At 43.2% G+C, this 17,255-nt stretch overlaps 1 protein-coding gene across 1 annotated transcript in view; it reads right to left on the reverse strand.

Moving 5' to 3' along the window:
* Positions 1-12,756, reverse strand: part of CDKL3 (cyclin dependent kinase like 3) — a 147,544-nt gene extending 134,788 nt beyond the window's left edge. The window contains 2 exon segments of the mRNA XM_065545886.2: positions 6,024-6,218; positions 12,449-12,756. Of these exon segments, the coding sequence (XP_065401958.1) occupies positions 6,024-6,218; positions 12,449-12,613 (360 nt within the window). The 5' untranslated portion in view covers positions 12,614-12,756.
* Between the last annotated feature and the right edge of the window lie 4,499 nt (positions 12,757-17,255).

The raw sequence follows: 17,255 nt of genomic DNA on the forward strand, positions 1-17,255 counted from the left end.
GACAACAGGCACGCACCACAATGCCCAGTTAATTTTTGTATTTTTAGTAAAGATGGGGTTTCACCATGTTGGCCAGAACGGTCTCGATCTCCTGACCTAGTGATCCGCCCGCCTCGGCCTCCCAAAGTGCTGGGATTACAGGCATGAGCCACCGTGCTAGGCCTGACCATGTCACTTCTCTGCTTCGAGGATTCCTCATCCTGCAGGATAAATTTAAAACTCTCTAAAATGGCTTATAAGGCCTTGTGAGATTTGGCCCCTACTTATCCTCTTAACCTCCTTTCCCTAGCCTATAGAGTATTAGTTTCCCAATTTGCCAGGGTTTGTCTAATCTCTGTGCATTTGTTGATGCTACTCCAACTACTTGGCCAAGTCAGCTATTTCCTCAGGACTCAGCTTGTATGTTAGTATTAGATGCTCCTTCTATATGTTCACATCAATCTGCACTTTCCCCTTCATAGCATCTGTCATGCAGTACTGTTAACTGCCTGTTTACTTGTCTGAAACCCCCACTAAACCATAAGCTCCGTGAGGGCAAGATGCACATCTGTCTTGTTCAATTAATACGTGTTCAGTACAGTGCCTAGAACAAAGAAGGCATTTACAAATTTTATCAAAAGAATTACAGAAGCACATACTCATCACCTGTAAAGTATCATAGCAGAAGTAGAAATGTCTCAGTGACAGAAATCTGGGATCTTTCCTTGTTTATACAACTTACTACCATAAATCTTTGAGACTGGCTCTTGTTCTGACTCAATCTCCCTCCATAAATAGCCAAAAAATTAATTTAGGGTAAGCCTTTCTAATTGAGCCACTTTAAAGTTGTCATCTGCCAAAATATATAAATCCTTTTTTACTACCACAATTTTCTTTTTTTTTTTTTTTTTTTTGAGACTGAGTCTGGCTCTGTCGCCCAGGCTGGAGTGCAGTGGCCGGATCTCAGCTCACTGCAAGCTCCGCCTCCCGGGTTTACGCCATTCTCCTGCCTCAGCCTCCGGAGTAGCTGGGACCACAGGCGCCCGCCACCTCGCCCGGCTAGTTTTTTGTATTTTTTAGTAGAGACGGGGTTTCACCGTGTTAGCCAGGATGGTCTCGATCTCCTGACCTTGTGATCCGCCCGTCTCAGCCTCCCAAAGTGCTGGGATTACAGGCTTGAGCCACCGCGCCCGGCACTACCACAATTTTCATTGAGTGCCTACTATATGCCAGGCACTATTCCAAGACCTAAGGATATAATGTGAACAAAAACAGACATTAAAAAGCACATTAAGATACCGCTTCAGGGGCCGGGCATGGTGGCTCACGCCTGTAATCCCAGCACTTTGGGAGGCCGATGCAGGTGGATCATGAGGTCAGGAGATCAAGACCATCCTGGCCAACATGGTGAAACCCCGTGTCTACTAAAAGTACAAAAATTAGCCGGGCATGGTGGCATGTGCCTGTAGTCTCAGCTACTCAGGAGGTTGAGTCAGGAGAATTGCCTGAACCCGGGAGGCGGAGGTTGCAGTGAGCTGAGATTGTGCCATTGCACTCCAGCCTGGGTGACAGAAGGAGACTCTGTCTCAAAAAAAAAAAAAAAGTCTTTCTCTGATGTACAAAACGAAAACAGCAAAAAAATTTTTTAATTAATAAATGTCACCGGGCGCAGTGGCTTCACACCTATAATCCCAACACTTTGGGAGGCTGAGGCAGGCAGATCACCTGAGGTCAGGAGTTTGAGACCAACCTGACCAACATGGAGAAATCCCATCTCTACTAAAACTATGAAATCAGCTGGGCCGTGGTGGCACATGCCTGTAATCTCAGCTACTCAGAAGCTGAGGCAGGAGAATTGCTCGAACCCAGGAGGTGGAGGTTGCAGTGAGCTGAGATTGCGCCATTGCACTCTAGCCTGGACAACAAGAGTGAAACTACATCTCAAAAAAAAAAAAAAAAAATCATCATCTGAAATTTGGAAATATTAAGAAAAGAAAGTTTTAGCAGGGCTTGGGGGCATGCACCAGTACTCCCAGCTACTCGGGAGCCTTAGTTGGGAGGATTACTTGAACCCAAGAGTTCAAGGCTACAGTGAGCTATGATTGTACCACTGTACTCCAGCCTGGGCAACAGACTGAAACCTCATCTCTTAAAAAATATCTATATACACCAGGCATAGTGGCTCATGCCTGTAATCCCAGCACTTTGGGAGGCCGAGGTGGGAGGATCACTTGAGGTCAGGAGTTCAAGACCACCTGGCCAAATTGGTGAAACCCCATCTCTACTAAAAATACAAAAATTAGCCGGATGTGGTGGCGCACACCTGTAGTCCCAGTTACTCGGCATGCTGAGGTAGGAGAATCGCTTGAACCCGGGAGGCAAAGGATGCAGTGAGCCAAGATCGCGCCACTGCACTCCAGTCTGGGTGACAGAGTGAGATTCCATCTCAAAAATAAATAAATAAATAAAAATAAATAATATCTAGTCTAAAGAGCCACTTCACTCATGGCTGCCTTAATTCTCAAAGGTAATTAGCCTTACAAAATTCTGTGAGGTAAGGGACAGGGATAATTTTACTCCAGGTTCCAGATAAGAACAAGAGAATAAAAGAATGTGGGTACTTCTGTCTAGGCCTCCTTCTCTGCTGTTCTCCAACACTCCACAGATCTCTTCCATGCTTGGTGATGAGAACTACCTCTTATTTTTTCCTTCCATTTCTGGGAGAATGATCTATTCTTTTTTTTTTTTTTTTTTGAGACGGAGTCTCACTCTGTAGCCCAGGCTGGAGTGCAGTGGCCGGATCTCAGCTCACTGCAAGCTCCGCCTCCCGGGTTCACGCCATTCTCCGGCCTCAGCCTCCAGAGTAGCTGGGACTACAGGCGCCCGCCACCTCGCCCGGCTAGTTTTTTGTATTTCTTTAGTAGAGACGGGGTTTCACCGTGTTAGCCAGGATGGTCTCGATCTCCTGACCTCGTGATCCGCCCGTCTCGGCCTCCCAAAGTGCTGGGGTTACAGGCTTGAGCCACCGCGCCCGGCCGAGAATGATCTATTCTTACCTCTTCAACCACAGTCTCTAAGAGGAAGATTCTCAAATCTGTATATTCAGTTCTGAAAACTTCCAAAGTCATGATATAATTGGTTAGCCACTATTTTTACTTAGAAATTCTCACTATCCCTTAAAATCCATCAATATATCTTAATGCAATTCCCACTTCTAAATTCAGTTATTGACAATGGCACTTCTGCTCTCCAATTAAAAATACAGTAATACTACTAAAAATACAAAAATTGTCCAGGCGTGGTGGCTCATGCCTGTAATCCCAGCACTTTGGGAGGCTAAGGCAGGCGGATCATGAGGTCAGGAGTTCGAGATCAGCCTGACCAACATGGTGAAACTCCGTCTCTACTAAAAATACAAAAATTAGCCGGGCATGGTGGCACGCACCTGTAATCCCAGTTACTCGGGAGGCTGAGGCAGGAGAATCGCTTGAATCCAAGAGGCAGAGGTTGCAGTGAGATCATGCCATTGCACTCCAGCCTGGGCGACAGAGCAAGACTCCGTCTCAAACTGAACTGAACTAAACTAAACTAAACTAAAAATACAAAAATTAGCTGGGCCTAGTGGCAGGAACCTGTAATCCCAGCTACTCGGGAGGCTGAAACTGGAAGAAATGCTTGAACCCAGAAGGCAGAAGTTGCAGTGAGCCGAGATCCTGCCATTGTACTCCAGCCTGGGCAACAGAGACAGACTCCGTCTCGAAAAAAATACTGTAATAACCTCTGATTTCACCCTTTGTTTTCATCTCTCTCATACCTAATTAGTTCCCAAGTCCTGTGATTTTCCTTTTGAAGTATTTCCATCCTATCCCTCTGCCATCCTTCCTCTCCTTCCCATTGCTACTTAGTCCAAACCGTTACCACCCACACATCTAGACTGTCACAACAGTTTCCCGCCTGATCTCTCTGGGTCTCTATCTACTCATATCTTCTACTCTTGTTAAAATAAAATTAGATTTTGTTTTCATCTAGTCACAGCAATGCTCAAGAACCTTCAATGGGCTGGGTGGGGTGGCATGTGCCTGTAATCCTAGTAACTTGGGAGGCTGAGGCAGGAGGATCGCTTGAGCCCAGAAGTTGGAGGCCACAGTGAGCTATGATCATGCTATTGCACTCCCATCTGGGCAACAAAGCAAGATCCTGTCTCAAGAAAAACAAACAAAAAACAACAAAATCTGCAATAGTTGCCCAGGATCCTCAGGAAAGAGTCCACCCTCCTGTGGATAAATTTCAAGGTTCTAGAAAATCTCTCCCCTGGGAACCTGTGTAATCTTATCTTCCTCTACCTGTTGTTCCCTGTAACCTGACTTAACAGCACTCTCTACAGTCCCCCACTCTGGTCTACTTCTATTTTCACAATGGTACCCCACCTGAATGCATTTTCTTCTCTATTCCAACAAAATCCTAACTACAGTTCAAAATTCTACTTATTTCAGTTTTACATCATCTTGGAAGTTTTCTACTGTCAGTTTAGCCCAGACTGATATCTCCTTTTATTCAAGAAACATTTTTAGAGTCTAATATAGACAAGGCTCTAAAAAGATACAAAGATAACACAACTATTCTTGACTCCCTACCAGCTTTCTTTTCTTTTCCTTCTTTTGTTTTCCTTTTCTTTCCTTAACACAACTATTAATTCTCCTGACTCCAAACCAGCTTGCTATATTTATTTATTTAACTTACTTACTTACAGGATCTTGCTCTGTCAACCAGGATGGAGTGGTATGATCATAGCTCACTGCTATGGAGCCTTGACCTCCCAGGCTCAAACAATCCTCCCACCTCAGCCTCACAAGTAGCTGGGAGTACAGTATTGTGCCACGATGCCTGATGCCCAGCTAATTTATTTTTTATTTTTAGTAGAGACGATGTCTTGCTATGTTGCCCAGGCTGGGCTTGAACTTTTGAGCTCAAGTGATCCCCCTGCCTCAGCCTCTCAAAATACTGAGATTAGAGGTGTGAGCTACTATGGCCAGCCTACCAGAACTATCTGTTGAGCATTTAAAATGGGCCTGACACAGTTTAAATGCTTTATACCTAGTACCTAATTTGATCTTTTAAAAAATCTGTGCCAGGTGCAGTAGCTCACACCTGTAGTCCAGCATTTTGGGAGGCTGAGGTGGGCAGATCACTTGAGCCCAGGAGTTTGAGACCAGCCTGGGTAACATGGTGAAATTCCATCTCTACAAAAAATTAGCCAGGTGTGGTGGTTGATAGAGGAGGAGCACCATCATCTCGGACAAACACCGAGATGTTTTAAGGAGAGACGGGAGAATTGCTTGAACCCGGGAGGCAGAGGTTGTGGTGAGCTGAAATCGCACCATTGTACTCCAGCCTGGGCAATAAAAACAAAACATCTCAAAAACAAAACAAACAAAAAACCTGCTGAGCTAAAAGCTTACAAGCCAATGCTAAAGTCAACACTAAAAATCAAAATAGCTGTGATCTTTCCTCTTCCTTGATTTTTCATAGGTTAAATGACAAGGCCTCACACAGCTCAGCCACTTTATATCTCCTTTCTTCCCCTAAAGGCTTCCACATTTACTTGCTATTCCCCTGGCCTAATTTCCAGTTCCCAACACTAAACTTGCCTTTTTTTTTTTTTTTTTTTTTGAGGCGGAGTCTCGCTAAACCTCCCTTTATATGAGCAACTCTCCATTAAGCCACAGACCTGACTTCCAACGTTTTAATACTTTCTCTAATAATAGTGCCCCAGCTGACTACTGATTCTACTAAACATAATTATTGATACTGCCTTTACTATCCCATACTTGGTCTGCCTTACAGTTGGAATTACTGAGTGCTCAGTATTTTTTGGTTCTACAACCAAAAGGTAGTGCTCCCTATTCCCTATCCCCATTTTCAGGATGTCTATTATTATTGTATAAAAAAATACTGTTAGCCACCTTCATAAAAATAAAACAATGTATAAGGAGCACTTATGATTCATATTCATCCTACAAATTGGCTTATTCTGAAGCACTTACATTATTACTGTGAAGATAGTCAATTGCTCGAAGGATCTGGAAGAGGTATTTTCTAAGTCGTTTACTCTCTAGTCCATGACAATAATGTTGTAACTCATCTAATACTGTGTGGTCAATAAATTCAAATACCAAATGAATTTTCTTTTTCTGTCTAAAAACTTCAATCAGATTGACCAGGTTTTCATGATGAAATTGCTATTGACAAAAGAAACAACACAAATTTTTAATTATTTCAAGCCTAACAATTTGTACATATAACATGTATAAATTTTGAAAAGAAACAGGAATATTCTTAGCTTTGTTCCATACATTTCTTTATCCTTTTCTTTTTTTTTTTTTTTTGAGATGGAGTCTTGCTTTGTCACCAGGCTGGAGTGCAGTGGCACAATCTTGGCTCAGTGCAACCTCCGCCATCCCATTTCAAGCAATCCTCCTGCCTCAGCCTCCCAAACAGCTGGGATTACAAGTGTGCACCACCATGCCCAGCTCATTTTTGTGCTTTTAGTAGAAACAGGGTTTCACCATGTCGGCCAGGCTGGTCTCGAACTCCTGACCTCAACACAGGAGGTCCTGCCTCAGCCTCCTAAACTCCTGGAATTGTAGGTGTGCGCCATCATGCCCAGCCTATGTTCCATGCATTTCAACTGAAATTTCTCAACCAATGTGCTTCCAATCCTATTTTAAGAAAATTTTAATCCATTTTATAATCAATATTTACAGGACAAAGTGAGATATATTACTTTATCTCAAGTTGGCATTTGGTTGCTTATTAAAATAATTTAGGCCGGGCGCGGTGGCTCAAGCCTGTAATCCCAGCACTTTGGGAGGCCGAGACGGGCGGATCACGAGGTCAGGAGATTGAGACCATCCTGGCTAACATGGTGAAACCCCGTCTCTACTACAAAAATACAAAAAAACTAGCCGGGCGAGGTGGCGGGCGCCTGTAGTCCCAGCTACTCGGGAGGCTGAGGCAGGAGAATGGCGTGAACCCGGGAGGCGGAGCTTGCAGTGAGCTGAGATCCGGCCACTGCACTCCAGCCTGGGCCACAGAGCGAGACTCCGTCTCAAAAAACAAAAAATAAAATAATAATAATAATAATAATAATAATAATAATAATAATTTAATGTACTATAACAGTATTCTCTTGAGAGACATCCTGCTATTTTTAAACTTGGTTTGTGGTTAAATTTAACACCCAAAATTTAAAAGGCCCTTATGTTTTCAAATGAGCATGGATTTCAACACGATTAAGTATGTGACCTGAATTTATATAAATTAATTAATCTCTAATTTTAATCCTAAACTCTAGAAAGTAAACCATAAGTTCTAGGGGGCATCATAAATTCATTAGACTATAACAAAAGAACACCAAAATATATACGAAATCTTCAGATATGTGAACTACCAATTTATAACCATAGAAACTTTACATAAATATATAATTATTTGTGGGTAAATGATTTTTCGTTGTCTTTACTCTTCTATTAAACAACTAACCACCTTTTTAGACTGGTAACAATTATTGCTAAAATAATTTTAAAATGTAAATTATGCCCACGTATCAGCTTAGGAAACAAATGAGATTTAATATTGTATGCTACTTATTCTATTTTTCATCACAGTGACTTAATTATAATCAATTCTGAAATATGTAACCATTTTGTTCAAACTATCAAGAATATGTGTTCATTTAGCTAAGAATGAAGGGTTTTTTTTTTTTTTTAAGAGAAAGAATCTTGCTATATTGCCAGGCTGGTCTTGAACTCCTGGCCTCAAGTGATCTTCCTGCCTCAGCTTCCCAAGTTGCTAGGACTACATGCATGAGCCACTGTTCCTAGCTCTAGAAAACTATACCTTTATGAAAATATATTTGCCTTTATTCCAAAAATGCAATGTCAATTTTTCTACTTCTCTGTAACTAATGAACAGACTAAAGTCCTTAAAACATGACTAGAGAGGCCGGGCGCGGTGGCTCAAGCCTGTAATCCCAGCACTTTGGGAGGCCGAGACGGGTGGATCACGAGGTCAGGAGATCGAGACCATCCTGGCTAACACGGTGAAACCCCGTCTCTACTAAAAAATACAAAAAACTAGCCAGGCGAGGTGGCGGACGCCTGTAGTCCCAGCTACTCGGGAGGCTGAGGCAGGAGAATGGTGTGAACCCGGGAGGCGGAGCTTGCAGTGAGCTGAGATCCAGCCACTGCACTCCAGGCTGGGCGACAGAGCAAGACTCCGTCTCAAAAAAAAAAAAAAAAAAATGACTAGAGAAAAACATCCAAAATATAACGCCAGATTCCTTTCCTTTTTGCTCCAAATTTCCCTGGTTGGCAAGATGCCAGAGTGCTGCAGCAATAGCACACTGGCAGCGGTGAAAAGAATTGACTGCTGGCTGGGCATGGTGGTGCACACCTATAATCCCAGGACTTTGGGAGGCTGAGACGAGCAAATCACGTGAGATCAGGAGTTCGAGACCAGCCTGGGCAACATGGTGAAACTCCCTCTCTACTAAAATTACAAAAATTAGCTGGGCGTGGTGGTGGGCACCTGCAATCCCAGCTACTAGAGAGATTAAGAGAGGAAAATCGCTTGAACCCAGGAGGTGGAGGTTGCAGTAAGCCGAGATTGTGCCATCACACTCCAGCCTGGGCGACAAGAGTGAAACTCCGTCTCAAACAAAACAAGAACTGACTGCTTTTGGACACTACAATATTAATCCTCTACTTAAGGAAAATTACTGGTTTCCTGTCCAGTCTTTATTTTAAAGGCAAAAGCAGTGAAAGTAGGGAAAGGGTAATATGAATAAGCATTGTAGAAGATCCATTCAGGGATGAGGGATTAGGTACAGTACTTACTCAGATAAACTGTGAAATGAAATTCCTAGAAATGCTCTAGTACCCCTCTTCAAGTTGTTTTTCTCCATTACTAGACAACTTTTCTACAGATATTCTCACTAATTACCCAAACTGCAATTTATTTAATGAAATTCTAGCACAAAATTTAGTTTGGGCTGGGCGCAGTGACTCACTTCTATAATCCCAGCACTTTGGGAGGCCAAGGCAGGCGGATCACCTGAGGTTGGGAGTTCAAGACCAGCCTGACCAACATGGCACTGAGATTGCACCATTGCACTCCAGCCTGGGCAACAAGAGTGAAACTCTGTCTCCAAAAAAAAAAAAGGTAATTTGAATTAAGTCATTATGACAAGTTTTTTAGACTAAGGATATTAACTAGTCCAAGAAATCTCTCTAGTGGAATTAGATTACATCAAATTTAAAATCCTATAAAAAGCCAATGAGAGCCAGGTGTAGTGGCTCACACCTGTAATCCCAGCACTTTGGGAGACTGAGGTGGGCGGATCACATTAGGCAAGGAGTTCGAAACAAGCCTGGGCAACACGGCAAAACCCCATCTCTACTAAAAATACAAAAATTAGCCGGGCGTGGTCATACACGCCTGTAATTCCAGCTACTTGGAGGCTGGGGCATGAGAATTGCTTGAACCTGGGAGGCAGAGGTTGCAGTGAGCCAAGATCGTGCCACTGCACTGCAGCCTGGGCGACACAGTAAGACTGTCTCAAAACAACAACAACAACAATAACAAAAAGCCAATGAGAATAGTTAGGGTATCTCAAAATTATCTGCATAACAGTTGTTACAGTAAAATACATACTCAAGTTCATCTCTGTATTGTCACATACTGGTTAGTTTTACAAAATGATTAAGGAGAAAAAAAATAATCAGTTTAATTGCAACAGTTGAAGAGCAAGAGATACTGCCTTGGGGGAAAAAATCTCCTAATCAGATTTTCATTCACAGTACACAATTGCCTTATTTATAGTATTATTACATTTTAGGTCATCAGGACAGGAACTGATATCTTTCACAAAATCATAACATCTTTACTGACTAACTTTTCATTGTCTAGAAACAGAGCTGTTCTATTTATTTATTTATTTGTTTGTTTGTTTGTTTGAGACAGAATCTTGCTCTGCTGCCCAGGCTGGAGTGCAGTGGCGTGGTCTCGGCTCACTGAAACCTCCATCTCCGGGATTCAAGTGATTCTCCTGCCTCAGCCTCTTGTTTAGCTGGGATTACAGGCACCTGCCACCATGGCCGGCTGATTTTTTTTTTTTTTTTTTTTGAGACAGAGTCTTACTCTGTCAGCGGGACTGGAGTGCAGTGGCGCTATCTCAGCTCACTGCAACCTCCTTCTCCTGGGTTTAAGCAATTCTCCTACCTCAGCCTCCCAAGTAGCTGGGACTACAGGCGCACACTGCCATGTCCAGCTAATTTTTTGTATTTTAGTAGAGACAGGGTTTCATCGTGTTGCACAGGCTGGTCTCCAACTCCTGAGCTCAGGCAATCTGCCCGCCTCGGCCTCCCAAAGTGCTAGGATTACTGGTGTGAGCCACCGCACCCAGCGTAGAGCCATTCTAATAATCCACAGACGCCTAAAATATTTCCACAAATTAGGCCAGGCACAGTGGCTCATGCCTGTAATCCTAGCTGTTTCACAGGTCCAAGACAGGAAGATCGCTTAAGCTGAGAAGATGGAGGCTGCAGTGAGCTATGATCATGCCACTGCGCCACAGCCTGGGCAACAGAGTGAGACTCCATTTCTAAAAAAAAGAGAAAGTAAGCAAATTGATCCATTATATCTCATACAGACTTACAAAGAAAGAAGAAAATATTATTTTTGTATCAGATAAAGACAAACAAGAACATCTGTGGCATATAAAACAGCTATACTATATCGTCAAGATCATAAACCTTAAAGGATGTAAATAGATTCAAATAAATAGAATATATCCATATTTAAATATTTTTAAAATCATTAGTTTTCTACCCAGACCCCAAGGAATGTTAATGCTCCTTTCTCCACACTCCTCAGTTGTTTCCTCTGGGTTTAACCGTCACACTTACATAGGATTCTATCTTGTTCCCTGATCTCTCCTGACATTGTTCCTCATTTCTAAAAGCCTATTGGTCATCTTTACTTAAATGTACTCCTGTCAGCTCAAATTCAACATTTCTAAAATCAAAGTAGTTCCCAAACCATGTCTCTTTTGAGTATTTCATATTTCTATCAATTGTAGCAATCACTGAACCTCAAAGAGACCTTTGACTCTTTCTATACTTTTTCTAGTCTTCTATAGTCTTCTACACTCTTTCATGTCTTTTTTTTTTTTTTTGAGATGGAGTCTCACTCTGTTGCCCAGGTTAGAGTGCAGTGGCGTGATCTCGGCTCACTGCAACCTCCACCTTCTAGGTTCGAGCGATTCTCGTGCCTCAGCCCCCTAAGTAGCTGGGATTACAGGGGCGTGACACTATGCCTGGCTAATTTTTTTTTTTTAATTTTTAGTAGAGACAGGGTTTCACTATGTTGTCCGGGATGGTCTTGAACCCGTGACCTCAGGTGATCCACCCACCTCGGCCTTCCAAAGTGCTGGGACTACAGGCATGAGCCACTGCACCCGGCCTCATGTCCTTTTTTTTTTTTTTTTTTTTTTACAATATAGCATGTTCTGACTTTACTTTCCATTCACATTGCTGCATTTTAGCAAGGGCCCTCAAACATTTCCCAAAATTCCTGAATTGAACTCCTAACCTATTTTTACTCTTAGTCCTCCAATCTATTCCGCACAATAGGGGTAGATTAAAATTTACAACATTTCTTTACACTGAATTCAAAACCTTCACTGACTTTCCACCTCTTACAAAATCAAGTTTTTGACTCCTTAGCCTAAAAGACTTTAAAATCTACCTCCAATTTACTGTTCTAATATACCTCTTTCCAATTCTGCTCAGAAAACTCTACAGGCAAATGTCTTTGCTCTTTGTCCTTTCCACTTTGCCCTTTATCCTTTGTCCCTCTCTAGTCTCTTTTGAGTTTATGTTGTTCCTCTAACCTAGAACACAACAGCTTCTCCCTCTTATCTAAACCCTCCACATCCTTCAAAGCCAAATTCATGTCCCAGTTCCTCAGGAAAACTTTCCCTACCAGCGAAAGGACTTTGTGTTGATTCCCTGGCATTTATTATGAGCCACTTTTTATTCGGTATGATTTTTTATATACTCTCCTTTCTGATTAAATTATAGAAGTCTTTAAGGGCAGGAACTATCTTTCACCTCCTTATATTCTCAGTACCTAGCACCATGCCTTGCACAAAGCAGAAATTTTTATTATTATACTTGAATATTTCTGAATAATTATTAAATAATATTGGCATAGCTTTTGTTACATACCCCAAAACACATATATCTTGTATCACTATAAAATTACAAAAGGTAGACAAGATAGCGTATTACACTTGTTTCTACATAATATGAATCAGTACATGTGTGAACTAAAATATTTTTATGCAATTTTTTATTCCATAACAATTTTTCTTTTGACTTAGATGATTAAGGCAAAAGAAGCAAACCTTTAGAAACTTTATTTCTCTCATCGCAATTTTGTTGACAGATTGTTCTGGTCTCTCATAAAATATCTTAATGGCCACTATCTGCCCAGTATTCTTATGTTTACATTTCATGACTGTTCCGTAACTTCCCTCTCCCACTTTTCCAAGGGTTTCATACATCTCCATTTTCAAGCTGGGCTTTTACTACTTTATAGAAATAAAGAAAGAAAATGGAAAATGTTAAACGTTTATACTTTTATTTATTCAAACTAGATAATGTATATGCACAATAAACTCATAGTTTAAAATATAGAGACATTAAAAAAAAAAAAAAAGGAATCTTTTCCACTGAGCCTTTTTGTCTTTGGGAACCAAAGACTGCTTGAGTAAAGTGTCCTTCTGAGGCTCCAACTCTCACCAGAACTTACGGGTACTCCTGCTGTTTCGGTCATGCCCATCAACACTGAGATTACTTCACTATAAGTCACCATCCATCAAGCATGGAGTCCCCACACTTCCTGTCATGTTCCTGTCAAATAATAGGTTCCCGCACTACTGCAGTCGCCCGCTTATCAGGCCCAAGGTCCTAAAAAAAGCCTGATCCCGCCCGCAACTCAAACCAGACGTCTTAGGATGCCGGACCGGCGTCACGCCCCACGTCCCGCTGTCGACTTTATCCAAAGAGCCGCCGCCGCCTCAGCCCATTCTGTGGTCCCGCTGGCCTGGCTCTGCGTAGTTCCAGTGGGGCTACGGAACACTGATACTACTTCGTTGCTTAGCCCCGCAAAGATCAGGCCACTCGCTACCATGGAAACGCCAGCAGAGTTGCTGCGTTCTAGCCCTCGTGCGCAAGACCGGAACATGGGCAGGGTCCTGACCCGGAAGGGGAAGTGAGAAGAAACGGAAACCTGCTCTGGGTAGGCAGAGGGTGGAAGAGTGCTGCGCTTGGGAATGGGGGCGGGGAGTACAGGTCGCTGTCACAGCTGAGCCTCCTCACAACGTTGCTTTTGAATGGGGATAGGGAGGGTCTGCCTTTTTTTGTTGTTTGCTTTTTTGAGAGAATTGTGCAGTGGCGCCGATCTCGGCTCACTGCAACCTCCTTCTCCCGGGTTCAAGTGACTTTCCTGCCTCATCCTCCCGAGAAGCTGGGATTACAGGCGTGCGCCACCACGCCCGGCTTTGTATATTTAGTAGAGACCGGGTTTCTACTATGTTGGCCAGGCTGGTCTCGAATTCCTGACCTCAGGTGATCCGCCTGCCTCAGGCTTCCAAAGTGCTGGGATTACACGCTTAAGCCACCGCGCCCGGTCAAGATGGTTCTTAAAAACTTTTCTTGAACACCTGCCATACGCCTTTAAATTTTTTCCAACTGCTAGTAATGTTTTTTAAAGGAAAAAACCTCCCTCACCACGTGTCAAACTCTAGGGAAGCAAGTAATTCGAAGGGTTCCACCATATACGAAATGATGTACAAGAGCGCAGAAATAAAGAGGCCAGTGTTTAACTGCTTAAGTAGACATAGAGTTCAGCTGGAGTGACAGTCCCTAATGAATAACCACCGTATCACTAGAGCAAGTGCCTAGGGAGTGCTTTCTTTATTGAATAGGGCTTTCTTTGCTTTTTTTCTATAAAATGAGTTAAATGTAAAAAGCGAAATCTCGCCATGCTTCCACTAAATAAGAGGAAAGGCAATACTTAATAAATTCTAGTCCGGTGGGTACCGCCCCAGCATGCATATTTAAATCACACTTGGAGAGCTTTTAGAAAGCAACTCCCAACTCCCACATCCACACCCCCGCCCCAACACCAGAGAGCCTGATTTAATTGAGATAGGGTAAATAAATTAGTATGTTTGAAGCTTCTCAAGTTTTCTATGCTGCTACGGTTTATATTGAGAGAAAGGAGAAGTGGTCATCGTTTTCACTGATCACCTAAAATATTCAGAATTGTCTTATTTGAAAGTTATTCAGCAGGATGCGGTGGCTCACGCCTGTAATTGAACACTGTGGGAGGCCGAGGCGGGCGGATCACGAGGTCAAGAGATGGAGACCATCCTGACTAACATGGTGAAACCCTGTCTCTACTAAAAAATACAAAAAATTAGCCGGGCGCGGTTGTGGGCGCCAGTAGTCCCAGCTACTCAGGAGGCTGAGGCAGGAGAATGGTGTGAATCCGGGAGGCGGAGCTTGCAGTGAGCCGAGATCGCCCCACTGCACTCCAGCCGGGTGACAGTGAGACTCCGTCTCAAAAAAAAAAAAAAAAGAATGTTATTCAACCACAATATAAAACACCTTCTATAAATAAGAATGTCATAGTAAATCTTATAGTGGGTTCAAACTTCGTGTAAGCATATTATTTGCTGTGGGCAAAATATTTGCAAGGAGGCTGCGCACAGTGGCTCACACCTGTAATCCGAGGGAAGCCAAGGTGGGCAAATCACTTGAGCCCAGGAGTTCCAGACCAGCCTGAGCAACAGGGCAAAACCCCGTCTCTACAAAAAATTAGCCGGGTGTGGTGGTGCACACCTGTGGTCCCAGATACTTGGGCAACTGAAGGAGAATTGCTTGAGCCTGGAAGGTCAAGGCTGCAGTGAGCCCTCTTCACACCACTGCACTCCAGCCTGGGTGACAGAGCAAGACTCTGTCTCAAAAAATAAAAAAACATTGCCCAGGACAAAGATGAACCAAACTCAGTCCCTGCCCTCAATGAACTCATAATCCAGAGCTACAGAATTGATAACAGCATACAATTAATAGCTTTAAAATTATTCCTTCTACAAGTAGGTTATGGCAGGCCTGGTTAACCAGAACAGCCAGTGATTCTTGCTAATACACAGCTGTAAGACTTTATGATGCACATGCACTGAATTAGTTAAAAGTGTTAATTCATTTTGGAAAATTTAAACTGTTTCCGAAACAATTATAAATCCCTGTAGTCACGGAATTCCTAAACTCCATTGCCTCCAGTTCCCATCTTTAGGACTTTGTTGGTGCGTCAGGAGGACTCAGCACTTTTGTATCCATTCTTCAGCTCAACAAGGAAAGGGAGGTAGGAGAAGGACCTCAGCATTGCCCTAATCTTGCCCATAGTTCCATGGAACCAGAAAGGGTTAACTTTTCCCACTTTCCTTGTACCTCCCTTTTTTCAAACCCTGAATTCTGTCTCTGCTTTCAGTGACTGCCTAGACTGATAAATTATAAGGGTTTTTTGGTTGTTGCAGGGTTTGAGACAGGGTCTCAGTGGCATGATGATGGCTTACTGCAGCTCAAACGATTCTTCTGCCTCAGCCTCCTGAGTTGCTGGGGCTACTCGTGTGCACAGAGACAGGATCTCCTATGTTGCCCAGGCTGGTCTTCAACTCCTGGCCTCCCAAAGTGTTAGGATTACAGGCATGAGCTAATGCCCCAGCTCATGAGGGATATTTTTAAGATATAGTTTCTATTTACCATTTTTCTCCATGTAACCCTGCCTGTGTGTCTTCCTCCTTTGCTATTGGAAGGGTTAGGACTGCAATGGCAGAAAAGCAAAAACATTAAGAATATTCAGCTTTTAACTTAGAAAACACATTGTGAATGTCTAACAGGACCTATCAAGAGTTAGGCCTGGCTAACTTGATCACTAAGGCAGTCACTGGAAGCTGAGAGAATTCAGGGTTTGAAGAAAGAGGTACAAGGAAAGTCGGAAAAGTTAACTCTGCTTCCATAGAACTAGGGGCAAGGTTGAGGCAATGCTAAGGTCCTCATTCCACCCTCCCTTTACCTGTTGAACCGAACAATTCCCCAAATGGATACAAAAGTACTCAGAGTCCTTAGTATAACAAAGTCCTGAAAGTAGGAATTAGCAGCAATACAGGGAAAGACAGTAACTACAAAAAATATTCAAGGTCTGTGGGAGGTCAACACCTCTGAACCCCCTGGTGGTGGGGGGGCACTTCTCGCCCATTTGCACCTTTCTTGCTAGTGTAAAAAACCTGAAGTTGTCTCAGGCTGGATAGATAACCCTCACTCAGGTCTGCTGGAGCTCTCCCCCACATATGAATCATATTTGTAGGTTTCTTTGACAACCAACCACTCATTGATATGCTTGGAAGACTGCACCCCCACATTCTTAAAAATACAATGGTACTCCCCCCCATAGGCAAGTCCCCGGACTCTGACACATATCTTCAATTGAAAGCAGACCCAGAAAGGAAAAACTGCATAATACACCATCCTTTAATGTTTGCCCAGAATTTCCAATACTAGAAACCCCACTGCAAAGCAGAAAGACTATTTGGTAGCTTCAAGGAACCATTTCAGGAGATTGTTGTGTGGCCCTCAGTATTCAATGCTGCCTTAGAAGATCTTGCGATCCTCTCTCTTCTTGCCCCAAGTACCAGAGTTCATAAGCCACTGAACCAACCAGAGGGGAGTTATTTTTGGTCCCGGTTTAAAGAAAACAAAACAAGCTGTTGATCCTCCCACGACCTCTTGGGTAATGTCTCTATACCTGTGATAAACCGAAAACAACTAATAAAGGTGTATCCAGCCCTCACCCTCTTAGACCCGCTTCACAGACCTGGCCGAAACTCACATCCAGGCGAGGCTCTCACGTGACCCGTTCTAAACGCGTCACAGGGACACGTGGTTCTAGATACTTCTCCCCCTCCCCCTCAGGGGTGGATTGTTGACAAGGCCGCGGGCAGTCACGTGATCTTACATCATCCCACCTCCTTTCCCTGAAATCCCTGGCCCGGATACGTCCTTCTTTCTCCACCCCGCCGAGCCTAAACTAGAGACGGGGAGGCAGACAGGATAGTGTGTCGGTTTCGTGGTCTCTGAATCCACAAC

The sequence above is a fragment of the Macaca fascicularis genome, chromosome 6 (assembly GCF_037993035.2).
Source record: "Macaca fascicularis isolate 582-1 chromosome 6, T2T-MFA8v1.1".
Classification (NCBI taxonomy): domain Eukaryota; kingdom Metazoa; phylum Chordata; class Mammalia; order Primates; family Cercopithecidae; genus Macaca; species Macaca fascicularis.